This window comes from Nesoenas mayeri (assembly GCF_963082525.1).
Source record: "Nesoenas mayeri genome assembly, chromosome: Z".
Lineage (NCBI taxonomy): Eukaryota > Metazoa > Chordata > Aves > Columbiformes > Columbidae > Nesoenas > Nesoenas mayeri.
Genome location: NC_137542.1, coordinates 62287843 through 62301486, shown reverse-complemented (window position 1 = coordinate 62301486; position 13644 = coordinate 62287843). Strand labels below are relative to the sequence as shown.

General features: G+C 36.0%; 1 protein-coding gene across 1 annotated transcript in view; it reads right to left on the bottom strand.

Annotated features, from left to right (window-relative positions):
• The window catches only part of AP3B1 (adaptor related protein complex 3 subunit beta 1), a 153965-nt gene that overhangs the window by 80713 nt on the left and 59608 nt on the right, over nucleotides 1-13644 (bottom strand). The window contains exons 9-13 of the mRNA XM_080362158.1: nucleotides 11659-11756; nucleotides 8594-8648; nucleotides 8443-8514; nucleotides 6235-6297; nucleotides 5200-5332 (exon numbers count right to left, since the gene is read on the bottom strand). Of these exons, the coding sequence (XP_080218284.1) occupies nucleotides 5200-5332; nucleotides 6235-6297; nucleotides 8443-8514; nucleotides 8594-8648; nucleotides 11659-11756 (421 nt within the window). The remainder of the gene's footprint in view (nucleotides 1-5199; nucleotides 5333-6234; nucleotides 6298-8442; nucleotides 8515-8593; nucleotides 8649-11658; nucleotides 11757-13644) is intronic.

Below are 13644 nucleotides of genomic sequence, written 5' to 3'. Positions count from 1 at the left end.
AGTCATTATTAAAAACACTTATTGACAATGTAGAACTGAAAATAGTAAAATGAAGTGCAGTAGATGAAGTATCACCATAGGAACTGTCTTAATGTCATCTGTGGCAGCAAATTCAAAGAACTGAACCAGAATTGTAAGCAAGTTAACCAGTATGGTTCCTTTTACATTAGTTTAGATACTAAAAAGGAAAGTACAAAAAAAAGCAAAATTAATTTGTCTTAGAATAAAGATCGAAGAGAGGCTGTCTGAGGCTTGCTTTGTGCACATGAAGAATCCCCAAAATGACAGGAAATACAGGTCACACATTTAAGATCAAAGACAAAAAAAGAAAAAAAAAAAAAAAAAAAAGACAGGTGGCATGGTAAAATTGGCATCCTGAATGAGAAGTAGGAAAATCTAAAAATGTAACTGCTAGACGTATCAAAGTGCATACAAGGCAATGATAAATTACTGCAATAATTGAAAAAGAGTGTGTAAATTACATCTAGAGGGTCAAAGAGGTAAATTAAATTCTTAAAACAAAGACTAAATATCACAGAAAATCTGATCAGGAATGCTTGAATTACCAATCAAGAAGACTAAGAGAGGTATCAGCAACTTTCACAAGTCATAGTAAAAATCTTAGTATAATGTTCATTGCTAGTTTACTTCAAACAATTTTGAAGCAATATGGAAATGAGTGCTCTGAGTAGGATAATCTCTGAAGACCCTGAAGCATGACAACTTCTCAAAAACCTAAAATATATTAAGTCATACAATATTCCATTTTGCCAAATGATGATGTATATAAAATATTCACAATGTAGCAGACAGCAAGTGAATTACAGGCTTCTTCATAATTGAGAGTTTGGCCACATTATAACTGAAACTTATACAAAGACATTAGCTAGAAATGAATTATCAGAGAGTATTCAAAAGCTGCATTCTGAAATACTACATTTGATACCATTGATGTTGAGTCAAATTTTCTTTCACTTACAGTAACTGATACTTGCAGAGTGTGAAACATACAACTCAAGACTAATTTATCCACAATCTATATGTGTAATCACTATTTCTAAAAGGAACAAAACTGCATCAGCTGCTTTTGGAAGGAATATACCAACTGAACCTCATAGCAAGCCCGTAAAAGTGATTAAATGCACCCTTAGCACCTTTGCAGACATCACCAAGCTGAGTAATGCAGTTGACACACTTGAGGGATGAGATGCCATCCAGAGGGACCTGGACAAGCTCAAGAAGTGGGCCCATGTGAACATCATGAGGTTCAACAAGGCCAAGTGCCAGGTCTGGCACCTGGGTTGGGGCAACCCCCAGTATCAATACAGGCTGGGGGGTGAAGGGATTGAGAGCAGCACTGTGGAGAAGGATTTTGGGGTAGTGGTGGGTGAAAGACTGGACATGAGATGGCAATGCACACTTGCAGCCCAGAAGGCCAATTCTATCTTGGGCTGCATCAATAGGAGCAGGACCAGCTGGTCAAGGGAGGTAATTCTACCCCTCTGCTAAGACCCCATCTGGAGTCCTGTGTCCAGCTCTGGAGCCCTCAGCACAGGAAAGACATGGACCTGTTGGAGAAGGGCCAGTGGAGGCCACAAAAATGATCATCAGGATGGAGCACCTCTCCTGTGAGGACAGGCTGAGAGCTGGGGTTGTTCAGCTTGGAGAAGAGAAGGCTCCGGGGAGACCTTATTGTGTGTGGCCTTTCAGTACTTAAAGGAGGCTTCTAAGAATGATGGGGATAGACTGTAGCAGGGCTTGTTGCGACAGGACAAGGGGTGATGGTTTTAAAGTAAAAGAGGGGAGACTCAGACTGGATATAACAAAGACCTTTTTTCTAATGATGGGTGTTGTGGAACACCGGCACAGGTTGCCCAGATGCCTCATCCTCAGAGACATTCAAGGCCAGGTTGGATGGGGCTCTGAGCAACCTGATCTAGTTGTAGATGTCCCTGCTCATTGCACAGGGGCTGGACTGGAAGAACTTTAAGGGCTCCTTCCAACCTAAAACATTCTATAACTTTGTGATTATTTGGGTTAGTAGAAGGCTATGCAAATAGTTAAAACTAAAGTTAAAAGGTAATGACTTGGCAAGTATTCAGACAAGGTAATGACAGGCAAGTATTCAGACAAACATAAATTTTCTGCTTTTCAGAACTGTCTGAAGTCTAAGCTTTTACCTAGTTAATTTTCTCACTCTTATAAAGCTGAAACCACAGTAATACATATAAATTGAACACTACAAGGAGTTGGTTTTATTTTATGTCATTCTAACATAATTCCAATAGCTAGGTAGAGGTTACCTGATGTATGAAGAGTTCCACTTCTTTTATGACTTGCTTTTCCCTAACACTGTTCGAATGTGTATAAACTCAAAGGATAAAAATTGGTTCACCTATACATCCTACTACTGTGTTTACATTTTTTATTAAGCATAACCTGCAACTTTCAACTGAAAATGAAAGTCACTCATCTGAGAAAAACATGCAGGATCTCTAGCATATGTAGTACAGACAGACAAAAAGAGACTTTCTATTATCTCATCTACATCTTACATCTAAAATGACTTTTACGTCATCAAGGAGCCAGCAGTCAGTTGAAATTATCAAGGCCATTGCTGAAAGGAAACACATCCGTCAAATGCCAAATATCACACCAAAGAGCCAAAATAACTTTTTGTACTTCCCTCAGCAGAAGAGGAAGTCTCAGGTCTCAACATGGTTTCCAGAAACAAGGCTCTGGGGAAGCTGAGAACTGCTTTTGAAATTTTCTTTGCATATCTATGAGTTCTTTGTTTAATGTCAAATTTCCCCCACTGAGGGAAGCAAAACATTTGAATCACAGAAGCACATACAGAAACTAGAAAGTTTGATGATGAGACATTCAAAGAGCTCTGTGAACAGTTATCTGGACTAGTTAGCTGGACCCAAGTGACTCTTGAATAAACTGTTTAGTGTAACAACCCTCTGCTCCTCAGTACCCAAGATCCAGAAGGACTAATGCCACAGTTCCTGTGGCAGATACAGCTGAGGTATCTTGCCTCTTGGGTTGTACCTACATTAAAGGCCTTTCCACAACAAGAGCACAGAATTAGAAGGTGGTTTGCCACAAGCTCATTCTTCAAGATTCTATTTTGATCTGGTAGAATTAATTTGGTCACCTCTCTTCCACGCTCAAGTGAATTTCCCATAATAAGAAAACAGTGCAGAGAAAGCAGAGCTGACTCTGCTTTCAGGGGCTTCAAAACCTGCTGGATCTACCAGCTTGGGCTTCTACACTAAGAAAAGCAGCAGAACTGATTCTGGGCTTCAAACAACCATGGAATAACTAGGATAATAAACAGATTGTTTGCACACTTTAAAAGTGAAAGTTGGAGGAAAGCAAGATTAACCAAGACTTTAAAATCTATTATCCTACACATGCTAAATATCTTTTTTTCTCCCTTACTATGGCCAAAACTTCTTACGTTCAGTAAGCTGTGACTATCGGTAATTTCCTGCCACCTGAACAGAGGTACCATGTAAATTATACGATTCTATGCATTCCTTGAAAGAAGGAATAAAGACACTATGGCAAAGCACATTGCCAGCTGCCAAGTTTAAAAGATCCTCAACATACACTTTCACAACAGTAAGCACAAGAAGATACTTTTATTTGTTTAACAACTACTTAGAAACAGTCAAGAAAACTACTCTTGTTGATACAGATCCTTGTATACATGCACATGCACGTGTGTGTGTGTGTGTGTGTGTATATGGAAGTACTTTGAAGAAAATACTAAATTGAGAAACTATGATAAAAGAAAAAAGCCTTTTCCTCTTATCTTGGTTCCTCCTCAGCAAAAAGAAAAACAAAGCAAGAAAATGGAAAGAAGGACTAAGTAACGAACTCAGTATTGTGAAGTGATAGTTTTATTATTTTATTTAAGACAGGAGAAAAAAAAGGGGGGTTGGGGGTAACTTATACATGCTGAAAGAAGCCTGCTGACCTAAGAGGAAGACTGTTACTAGAATTAAGCAGAATCAAGAACAAGTTTTGAAGCTTCTATTTTTAATACAGTCATTGCTGAATGTAATACAAAAAGCTGCACTGTGCAGACACGGCCTGGTAACACAATATGGGAAGACACTTTAAACACAGCTGATAACCAGAAAAGCATAAGGGAACGTAAGGTCTGGAATGCTAGGAAATGAAAGTTACATATATTAATACTACCAAGCTATACACTGAGGACTCTTGGAAATTTTTGATACAAGGTGCAGTCGGAGAGAAGGAGAACTTGTAGTTCATAAATCAAAGAAGAGAAAGATCTGAGTGTATCAGCAGGTCACAAAATGATTGTGTCTCTATTAAGGATCTTCTTAGGACTACCATGAAAAATATGTCCAGTAGATACAGAGAGGAATTAATGTCACTTTTCCAAGCCTAGATTAGATCTTACCTGTGTTCTCTGAACAACTCTAATTATTCCAGGCCACCTCAAAAACAAGCTGTTCCTTCTTCCTGACATTATTATTTTTAAACCCTATTTCCAACATCTAACCATATTCATGTAGATTGGCCATTGTATAATAAGCTTCTGATTATCTTATTGACTGCTTCTGTGCAATATTCACTAGTAACTGGTAAAATACAATTTTATCAGGTATTGATTTACAGTGCTGCTATATCTCGTTCAACTTGAACTGGTCATTGCTGTATTCCTTAGTGACTTGGAAACAGAAGGCTAGGCTACAAAATCAAGCCAAATTTGGGGCCGTTTATCCTAAAACTGTTTAATATGTTTTTTCAGTTAGTCATTGATACACTAAAAAAAAAATCCCAAGCTTTCAGCACCCTCTACAGGCTGTTTCGATGAAACTAAACATAGTAACTACTGTTGTTTATGATAATCACAACAGCACACTTTAATTGCAGTATTTTGAGAAAAATGAAAAAGTAAATATGTAATTGCAGGCCACAAGGAATTTATTTCACTAACAGAAGAGAAAAAAAGCAGCCAGTGATTATTACAGCCTTTTGAAGTGCTTCAAACAAGAAGAAGCACCAGAATCACTATTTTTATCCAGTCATGTCAGCTGAATTCTTACAAAAGTCAACTGCCATATACTTTTTAACATGATCTGCTCTGCGTGGTTCTCATTAAGAAAAGTTTCAGACCATCAGCTACTCATAAAACAAACAGAACATTTCACTTACCATCCCTGTTGGACAGCAAACATACGAGGCCATTAAGGCATGTGTCAGTCACTTCAGTGATGTTAGTTGCACATCTGCCTATAGCCTGAATTGTAGCTGCAGCAAACTGTTTATCTTGGCTTTTCACGTAAGTCTAAGGAAACAGGATTTTTATTAGTCAATACATAAGTCTTGTCAACCAAAGACTTATCATATTATTCTCATAAGACAGACACACTGTATAATAAATTCAATCTAGAAAGCTACACTGCACATGAGAAGTCATACTTTTTCACCTCATTGTCACTTTTAGAAGACATTTTCTTGCTGGCTTGGGTCACCCATGGCCACGCAAAACTCTGATTTCAAGAAAGCTTTGGACAGGGGTCAATTACCCAAAACCAGCAATCACTTTGTGTGCAAGGTTGGAGGAGTTGATGAGCCTTCTTTTCAGAGGGGTTCCAGGTCATTTAACCAGGAGCAGCTGTGAAACTATGAATAACCTACCTGCCTGAGAACCTGTAACTTTCAGAGAAATCCAGCCAGAGAACTGAAGCAATGATAATAAATGTCATAAGCAAAGAGGAAAGAAAGAAGGACAGACACTGTTTCACAATGTAGGCAGAACATCTTGCTGACACATATACAGATATTGCAGATAATACTACTTCAAATGACTTACAGAAGGTTTGGCAATAAGTGCTAATGGCTAAATATTGCTAAAATTAAGAACTTATCTTGTAGTGACTTACAGTGTCAGTCAAGCTGGTAGAGTTTGTTTTAAAGAATTTGGAACGATTGAGTTTTTCTCACCACTTATTTTTTTATTTTTGCTAGCTGGAAGGAGAGTGAGGAACTTTGTAACTCTTTTGCACATATAAAAAACTGCATTAGCCATTACGATACAAGACAGTTTCATTTCCACTCCAAGAACATTTTATCATGGAAAAGACTTTACCTTGAAAACTTAAGGCTAAGAATCTAGATGAAACATCCAACAATGGCAATTGGCCAACAAAAAACGTTTCATATAAAAACAATACACTTTGCACAAACCTGAAATTCTCGAAGCAGCGTAGATATGTTGGCTTCATTTGCTAAATTTGTCAAGATTTCAAGCTACAAGAAAAAAATCAGATATTTTACCAAAAGCTAAAATATTATAAACAGTCCTACATATACATTATGCTTTTACTTTATATAAATAAAAGATAATACTACTAAAAATACCACTTAGAATTCAATAGAGTATACCAGGTTTCAGTATAAACTGGTAGCAGCATTGCACTCTGGAGGAACATTCTCCTTGCAAGTACACACCAGGCTTTCAAAGCAGGACTCTAGGGTTCAGTGATGCATTTTGCATGAGCTTTAGCTTTCATGTTGCATTGCATATCAAATGGGCTTGAAATACTTCTGGCAACATGGTTTCCAATGTTATACAACAGGCCCTAGCGTATAAGAAGCATGTGACACTGTAAGAAGAAATAATGGAAATCAAAACTACAGCAGGGGAGAAATAAAGTGTCTGTTACATTCAGTTGAACTGCAATAAAAGATCTTAAAAATCAGGAAAGAAACAGTTGCATCTATGAGACTCCTCAGATCTTAATCTACATCAACAACATCAGATCCTGAGAGGCCCCTTCTTTGTTCCTGGTGAACAGGAGGATGATATACAACACTTGGCACATACTGTTAAGATGCTATCCTTCTGGGTTGTTTTAACTTTGAAGAAGAAAGAATTACTATATAATCTGAATGAGACAAACTGAAGAAAAAGACAACTCCGCCTCTGTCAAGGGAAGTCATGCCTCAGAAAACTGTTGGTATTTTTTGTCAGATGCGCACAGACAAGGACACTTATTTAATATAATCCACTTGTACTTCAGAAGCAATTTGATAAAGACTTGTCACCAAAGGATCTTAAAGATAGATATTCTAGCATAGCATACAAAGCAAGTGGATAGATGAATACACAGGAAAAAAAAAAGATACTATTTTACAGAGCAGGAAGGCTATCAATGGAATCCCACAAATACCTTTGATGGTGTTTTGCTTTTAAACATACTCATATATGAACTATGGAAAGTAATGAGAAGATTGAACACAGATAAATGTAAAGTAATGTTTGTAACTTGGGAAAAATCCTTAACTTTACAGAAAATGATAACTGAGAATTTCTGGTCAAAATACAAGCTAAGCAGTCATCAAAAAAGAAAATTTGACATTGGGAAAGAAAGAGAGAACAAAACAGAAATCTAAACAGTGGAGCAGATGAAATCCAGGGTGCTCCTACATGTTAAATACTGCCATAGGTCTCGTCCTCCTATCTTAAAGGCAGATAGGATGGAACTATGGGGGTAGGGAGTGAATAAAAGTACAGGATTTTCTTACGTACATAGCAGTGTAAGTCGTCCTAAACTTTTAAGCCACCAAGAAAGAACTGAGTCAACGAAGGGAAAAACTACAATTTCTACTTCTCCACCTATTCACTGCATTATCAATTAATATGGGAATTTAAATGTAACAACTTTCAAATTATTTCAGGAGTGACTATTCCTGGATAACGCTGAGTCTTACTAGTATTCTCAACACTTTTCATAATCATTAGATGTGGGGAAGACTTATTCCCTCCAACTGCCTCAAATTTACTTAGATTTAATTCTGGACTATTAAAAATAGGATGGGTTGGCCATAGCCATCTTGGACTGCATTACTCTGCACATGTAATGAGGGTGTAAAATGGACGCAAAACGAAAATAAGGAAAAAATAATGTTCCTTTAAGAAACTTGTACCTTCACTCCTTCCACAGAAGTGCCTATGACAATCTAAAGCAAAACAAGAGAAAAGGCACATAATAGTAGATAATTTTTTAGCTATTGTTTTGTCAAGGATTTCACAATTGTTAAAGACCAAGAATAGAGAAAACAAGAAGATGGCATCCTAAAACCAGCATTGAGATGTAGCCTTGAGGAAAGCCTAAAGTACTTCTCATGTTGAATGCCAACTTCAAAGTGAATTTGGGATTCTAACACTGTCCCATTTTGTCCAGGAAAACAGATTTAAACTATGTTTAAGCCAACAGTATCAAAGACTGTGTGATTTAATTTCAATGTTCTAAAAGCCACAACTCTACACTTCTTAGTGTAAAAAGGGACAGCACAGAATGATGTGTGACATATGAGTGCAAGAAAATTTTACCTTCCTGTTGCAAACAGAATTGTCCAGCAGTATATGGATGAATTTACTTTTAAACTCACCTTCAGTGTCTTGATCATTGTTGGATCAGTTGATCTAACATAGAAACTCTTCATATAAGGTTCAAACATGCCCTGAAAAGCAGAACATATTTAAGTAGCTTTCCTGTGTTTCATATAAAATGTGATTTAGAAAATTCTAAATAGGGTATACCTTCCTCTGAATCGACATCGTGGCAATATTTTGCAGAACAATGTACTGCACCTCCCTAGAATTTGAAAAGAAAAACAAGAGTTATTCTGCAAAATTACAGATACATAGAATAATGCATCATGGCAAAGAAAGTGCAATTCTATTTGAATACAAAGTAATTTGATTTGATACATTTGGTTGGCACAAACAGAAGGAAGAAATTTATTGTCAACTGCTACAATTTCTTCATCACATTAATAATTTCACAATTTTGATCAACACAGGAAGATGCATCATGAAACCAGAATCTCATTTTTAAAAACTTCAATATGCAAAAAAATCACCAACATCAAAGCAATGGTGCTTCTTGTAGGCCTTGGGCTTTTTTAAAACCACAGCTCACAAAACCCTCACATTTTGTCTACCACCTTGAAATGTAAATATTTCAGGATGACATACCTGAGAACAAAACCACATGGGCCTTATCTGCAGTGTGGAAGTGACTGTATTAGTCAGAACAGCTAATCCTTACACAACTAGCAAGAATTGCTATGACTTTTGTGGTCTTAAAAAAAATTTCCTAATAATTCTCAAAAATGTTCAGGGTCTCCTGTGACTTAAGAGTATACACTGGCAGACATGCACATCTATAAAGAGCAGCATTTCAACAAAACAGACTTTGTCAAGACACAGATAACAGAATTATGTAAAATTCTAAATACAAAGACATTAAACATGTTTGGAGGATATTCTTATCATTAATGTATTAGTTTAAAAGCTTCAGCAGGAGTGAGCAGAAAATAAATTTGGGTACCACTAGAAAGCTTTTAAACCACAGAGTTTCTGCCACCAATTGCTTAAAAACTAAGTAATAATTTACATGCAATTTTTCTGAAGCATGAGTGCTCAAATTCTTTCAGGATGCAAATCACATCCTAATAGAGAAATCATCACATCCATTATCTCCTCTTATTCCAAACTGTCTAATAGCTTTGTGGCAATTACAGCTGTTGCTTACAAAGAAAAGTCATAATAGAGAAGTACTTAATATCTTTTAAACCTATTTTAATGTAATTCTTACAAAGGTACATGGAAATAGTTAGCTACACATGATGAACCAAAACTAGAAATTGTTATAAAATGCTCTTCCAGGCACTCTCACCTTAACTAGATTATAGCATATTTGACATTAATTTAAAGGCCATAGGCACATAACTTGAAGGGCAAACAGCAAAAGCTTATTTCAAAGTGGGTCTAATAGCAAAAGTATTCCACACAGACTGGTAACAGAGAATGGACAAGCCATTCAATATAGGAAAATCAGAAGACCAGCACTATTTTAGGCATTAGGTGAGGTACAGGAAAGATGTGACTTCTCTTTTGATGAAATTTGAGTATAAATGAGCAATAAACAATATGCAAAAATAATCCCTTCAACTTATGAATTTAGTTCTATACATTACCTGTACATATTTCAAACTGCTTTAGCCATTTTACTTATCTTTGTATAGTATAAACAGAACAGGAAGCATATTGTAGTATAAAACCAAACACAAAAATAACAGTGATTCATTTTTATCTGAAATAAAAACATGAATACTCTATCAAGTCCAAATGTACAGCTTCAGTAACTTTTAAATGAGAGACACTAGCCACATGCACACTGCAGATGTTTACAGAGAACAACCTCTACGGTGATTGGGCTTACAAAAGTTAAAGCCCATCTCAGGCAAGTAATCTTGTCAGACACAACAGAAGAGAGTTTTTTTAACAGCTTCTTGTCTGTTTGATGTCACCAACTTCAAAAAATAAATCATTTTCACAGCAAAGTTGTAGCCAAAAATACTCTGTTTAGTTACAAAGTTATTCTGAAAACAGCTGTCAGTTTAACTCCAGCTAGCAATCAGAAAGACGCGCTCACTTCTCTCCTCCCAAGCCTCAAGTAGGGGAGAGAATCGGAAAGAAGAAACTAGTGGATTGAGATAAACAGAGTTTAATAAAATAACAAAATAATACTAGTATACTACTACTAATAATAACAACAATAATTATATTTATAAAATAAAATACAAAGTAAGTGATACTCAATGCCATTCCTCACAAACTCCATCTGCACCAAGCAGCCAGTCCTGGGAAGAGAGAGAGCACCCTGGTCCTGAACAGCCGGTCACAGGGAGAGAATGAAAAAAGGCCAAAAAGACAGAAAGGCCCAGAGGCCACTGTGAAACATCAGGATGGCAAAGGCTGAACTAAAGAAACTCCTGAACAGAACTCAACTGGAATAGACCAGAACCAGCATGGGTCTCCTGAACCTGAAAACCCAACTCACATAAAATACGGAGCATGGCACTAATGGCATCTAAACACTGTAGGGGGAAAAACCCTACTTTTATGCAGCAAATATTGGCATAATATGCCAAAGCTACCAAACACAAATCGAAAATAATATTATTAATCTTATGAAACATGAGACCCTTCATAGGAACGTAGACAAGATTACTTTGAAGATCATAAAGTCAAAATTAGATGTCCTGAATGAAACATAGACTTGCTCTTTAAATATAGTCCAAGGATTAAGGAAACACAGGGGATTCAGCAGTATCCAAGTGGTATTTTAACAAATATGTTTCCTAGTTTGTCTGTCAACAATAAGTGTTTAATATAAAGAACAAGAAAAGAAAACACACATCTGAAGACCTTTTTAGTGCCTAGCGAGACAGTAAGGAACTCCAATATAATTAAATTTCCAATAACTTCCAGTAATTAAAAAAATCAGAGAACTAAGCAAACTAGTTAGTACTACCTCTATTTGTATACTAACTAGAAGCTATGATTCTTCTCAGAATGAATGTCATAATTAAGAATGAAACATGATATTGAATGATCACTGGATGCGATAGTGAAAATGATGGAATTGCTTTTAACGATCTTCATTTGTTAAGTAAAAATTAATATTACAGGACAATGTTTAAATGAAACTCTAATACCACAACAGTTATATTCTTATAACTATGGTTAAACAAGTATATGCAAAAAACTCTCACATAAAAGTAGCCATAATAATGTAAAGCATGGACTTGACATACCTATTACTACGCAGTAAACGCACCAAGGATTTAGAAACAAGACCAGCTTCAGATTTTGGTGCTGAATGCCAGTAAAGCTGTGCAACTGCCATTACCACCTAAAAGAAGAACATTCAGAACAGCATGTTAACTTTGAATTGTTGTACATGTTGATCACAGTTGCTTCAGACCTACAGAACTACCAACTCACTCTTCTTCAGAAAGCAAATGGCATACCCATGTTCATTGAAATCAACAAAGCAGACTGTGGGAAAAATATCAAAAGAAAGATATTTTAATTTATAAAATCGAAGGTAATGAAGTATCTCTCATTCCTCCCAGTTACTTACCGTATACTATAACATACAGAAAGAGAGCGGAAGAGACAAAGAGAAAAAACATAACTCGAACTGTAAACATACTGATATCATCCTTAACAGGTCAGTATTGCTAACATCAGCTGTACAAATTAACTCTTTAAAGCTTCTGAATATTTTGTGCTTCCATTTTTTATTAAATACAGGTTCAATGTTACTTATTATTTAGTTTCCACTTAAAATTTTTCATTTTATTTCTCTATTATGCAACAACAGCTGCTATTACTGGCAACTTCTAGAGTCTCAATTCCAATAGAAAAGCAAAAACTACAGGGTTATATATCAGCATCCTGGCTGGCAAAAAGAAGAGGACTGAGATATAAGCAACTTTAAATCCATACTTTTTTTTTTTAAAGTTTCCTCCTAAGTAAAAGACAAATTATGATCTTCAAGCTAATGAATAAGTCACGTCACAGCCTTCCCTACAATACTGTCATGATCAACTTTCTGTTCAAAACAAAACAAATCATAAAAAGGAGACTCTAAGTAATGCCATAATTATGACACCTAACTTGGTATCTTAAATCTTCCTACCAATGAAACAAAAATTATTATTGATCAATAAAAACTGATTAAAGACATCTGACAAGAGGAAATAACTGGAAGATTTTTAGCAATATACTACAGGGATCTTTATTACTGACAAAAATCCAAGGTCAAAGAGAAAGCAATTAATTTAATTGGTGGTCAATTCTGTGAATAGTACAAAAATTGGTGTAATAGCCATTCAAAGCAGCACGAGTTCATTTGACAAACTGCACTTAAACATCTCAGTTAACTTTAGTAACAGAAAGTTAAAGATCATAAATGTGAGAATCAACACCATATTTGACAGATATTACGAAAATTATTTATGGAATGTGGAAGATAAGCAACTGAACCTGTTCTCAGTGCAGTGTGATAGCAAACATACCTTAACATACGTTTTCTTACTGTGAGATGAGGAAATATTGTATAGACATTGAACAGTGATTTTAGCAAAAGGCTGTGTTCTAACACAATTATTATTGTAAAAGTTTATTCAACTTGTTTCCAAAGTCTGCTGGCAGACTATAAGCAGTTGTGAAAAGAGTCAGAAATTAGTTGGAATCTAGAAATATGTTTCATGGGAGAAAAAAAAAACTGATCTGTTTAGCTTATCAAGAGCAGGTTCAGTGGTGACTTATTCATGGTGCAGGGTTTTTTTTTGCAATTATAGGAATATCAATTATCATTGGAAGTCTTTTCCTGAAGACATCTGTCTTGATTAACAGGACAAACAAGTTAGAAAAAAAGTTCTGTGTTTTGAGTAATGTCACAATGATTCACCATGAGCACGGCTTTTTCCAGTTCTAAAAATCTACCTGCATCTTAAATCTCATGGAAATACTGCAGAGCATACTATAGTCATAACGTCATATCTATCATGGAACTCTGCCAAGGCACCAATGATAAGAATCTGGCTTAGACTGACAAAGAATTTAGGCACATAGTTGTCTACTTCTAAAATGTGAGACTCAAGGAAAGCACAACCACCAAAACTGAAAGTTTGTGCCATGCTAGTTGCTGAGAACTTGAGCATTAAAAGCTAGTTGGTATGGTCACCACATACTGCTGACGCTGGATTCAAATGTTCTAAGACTCTGTTTGT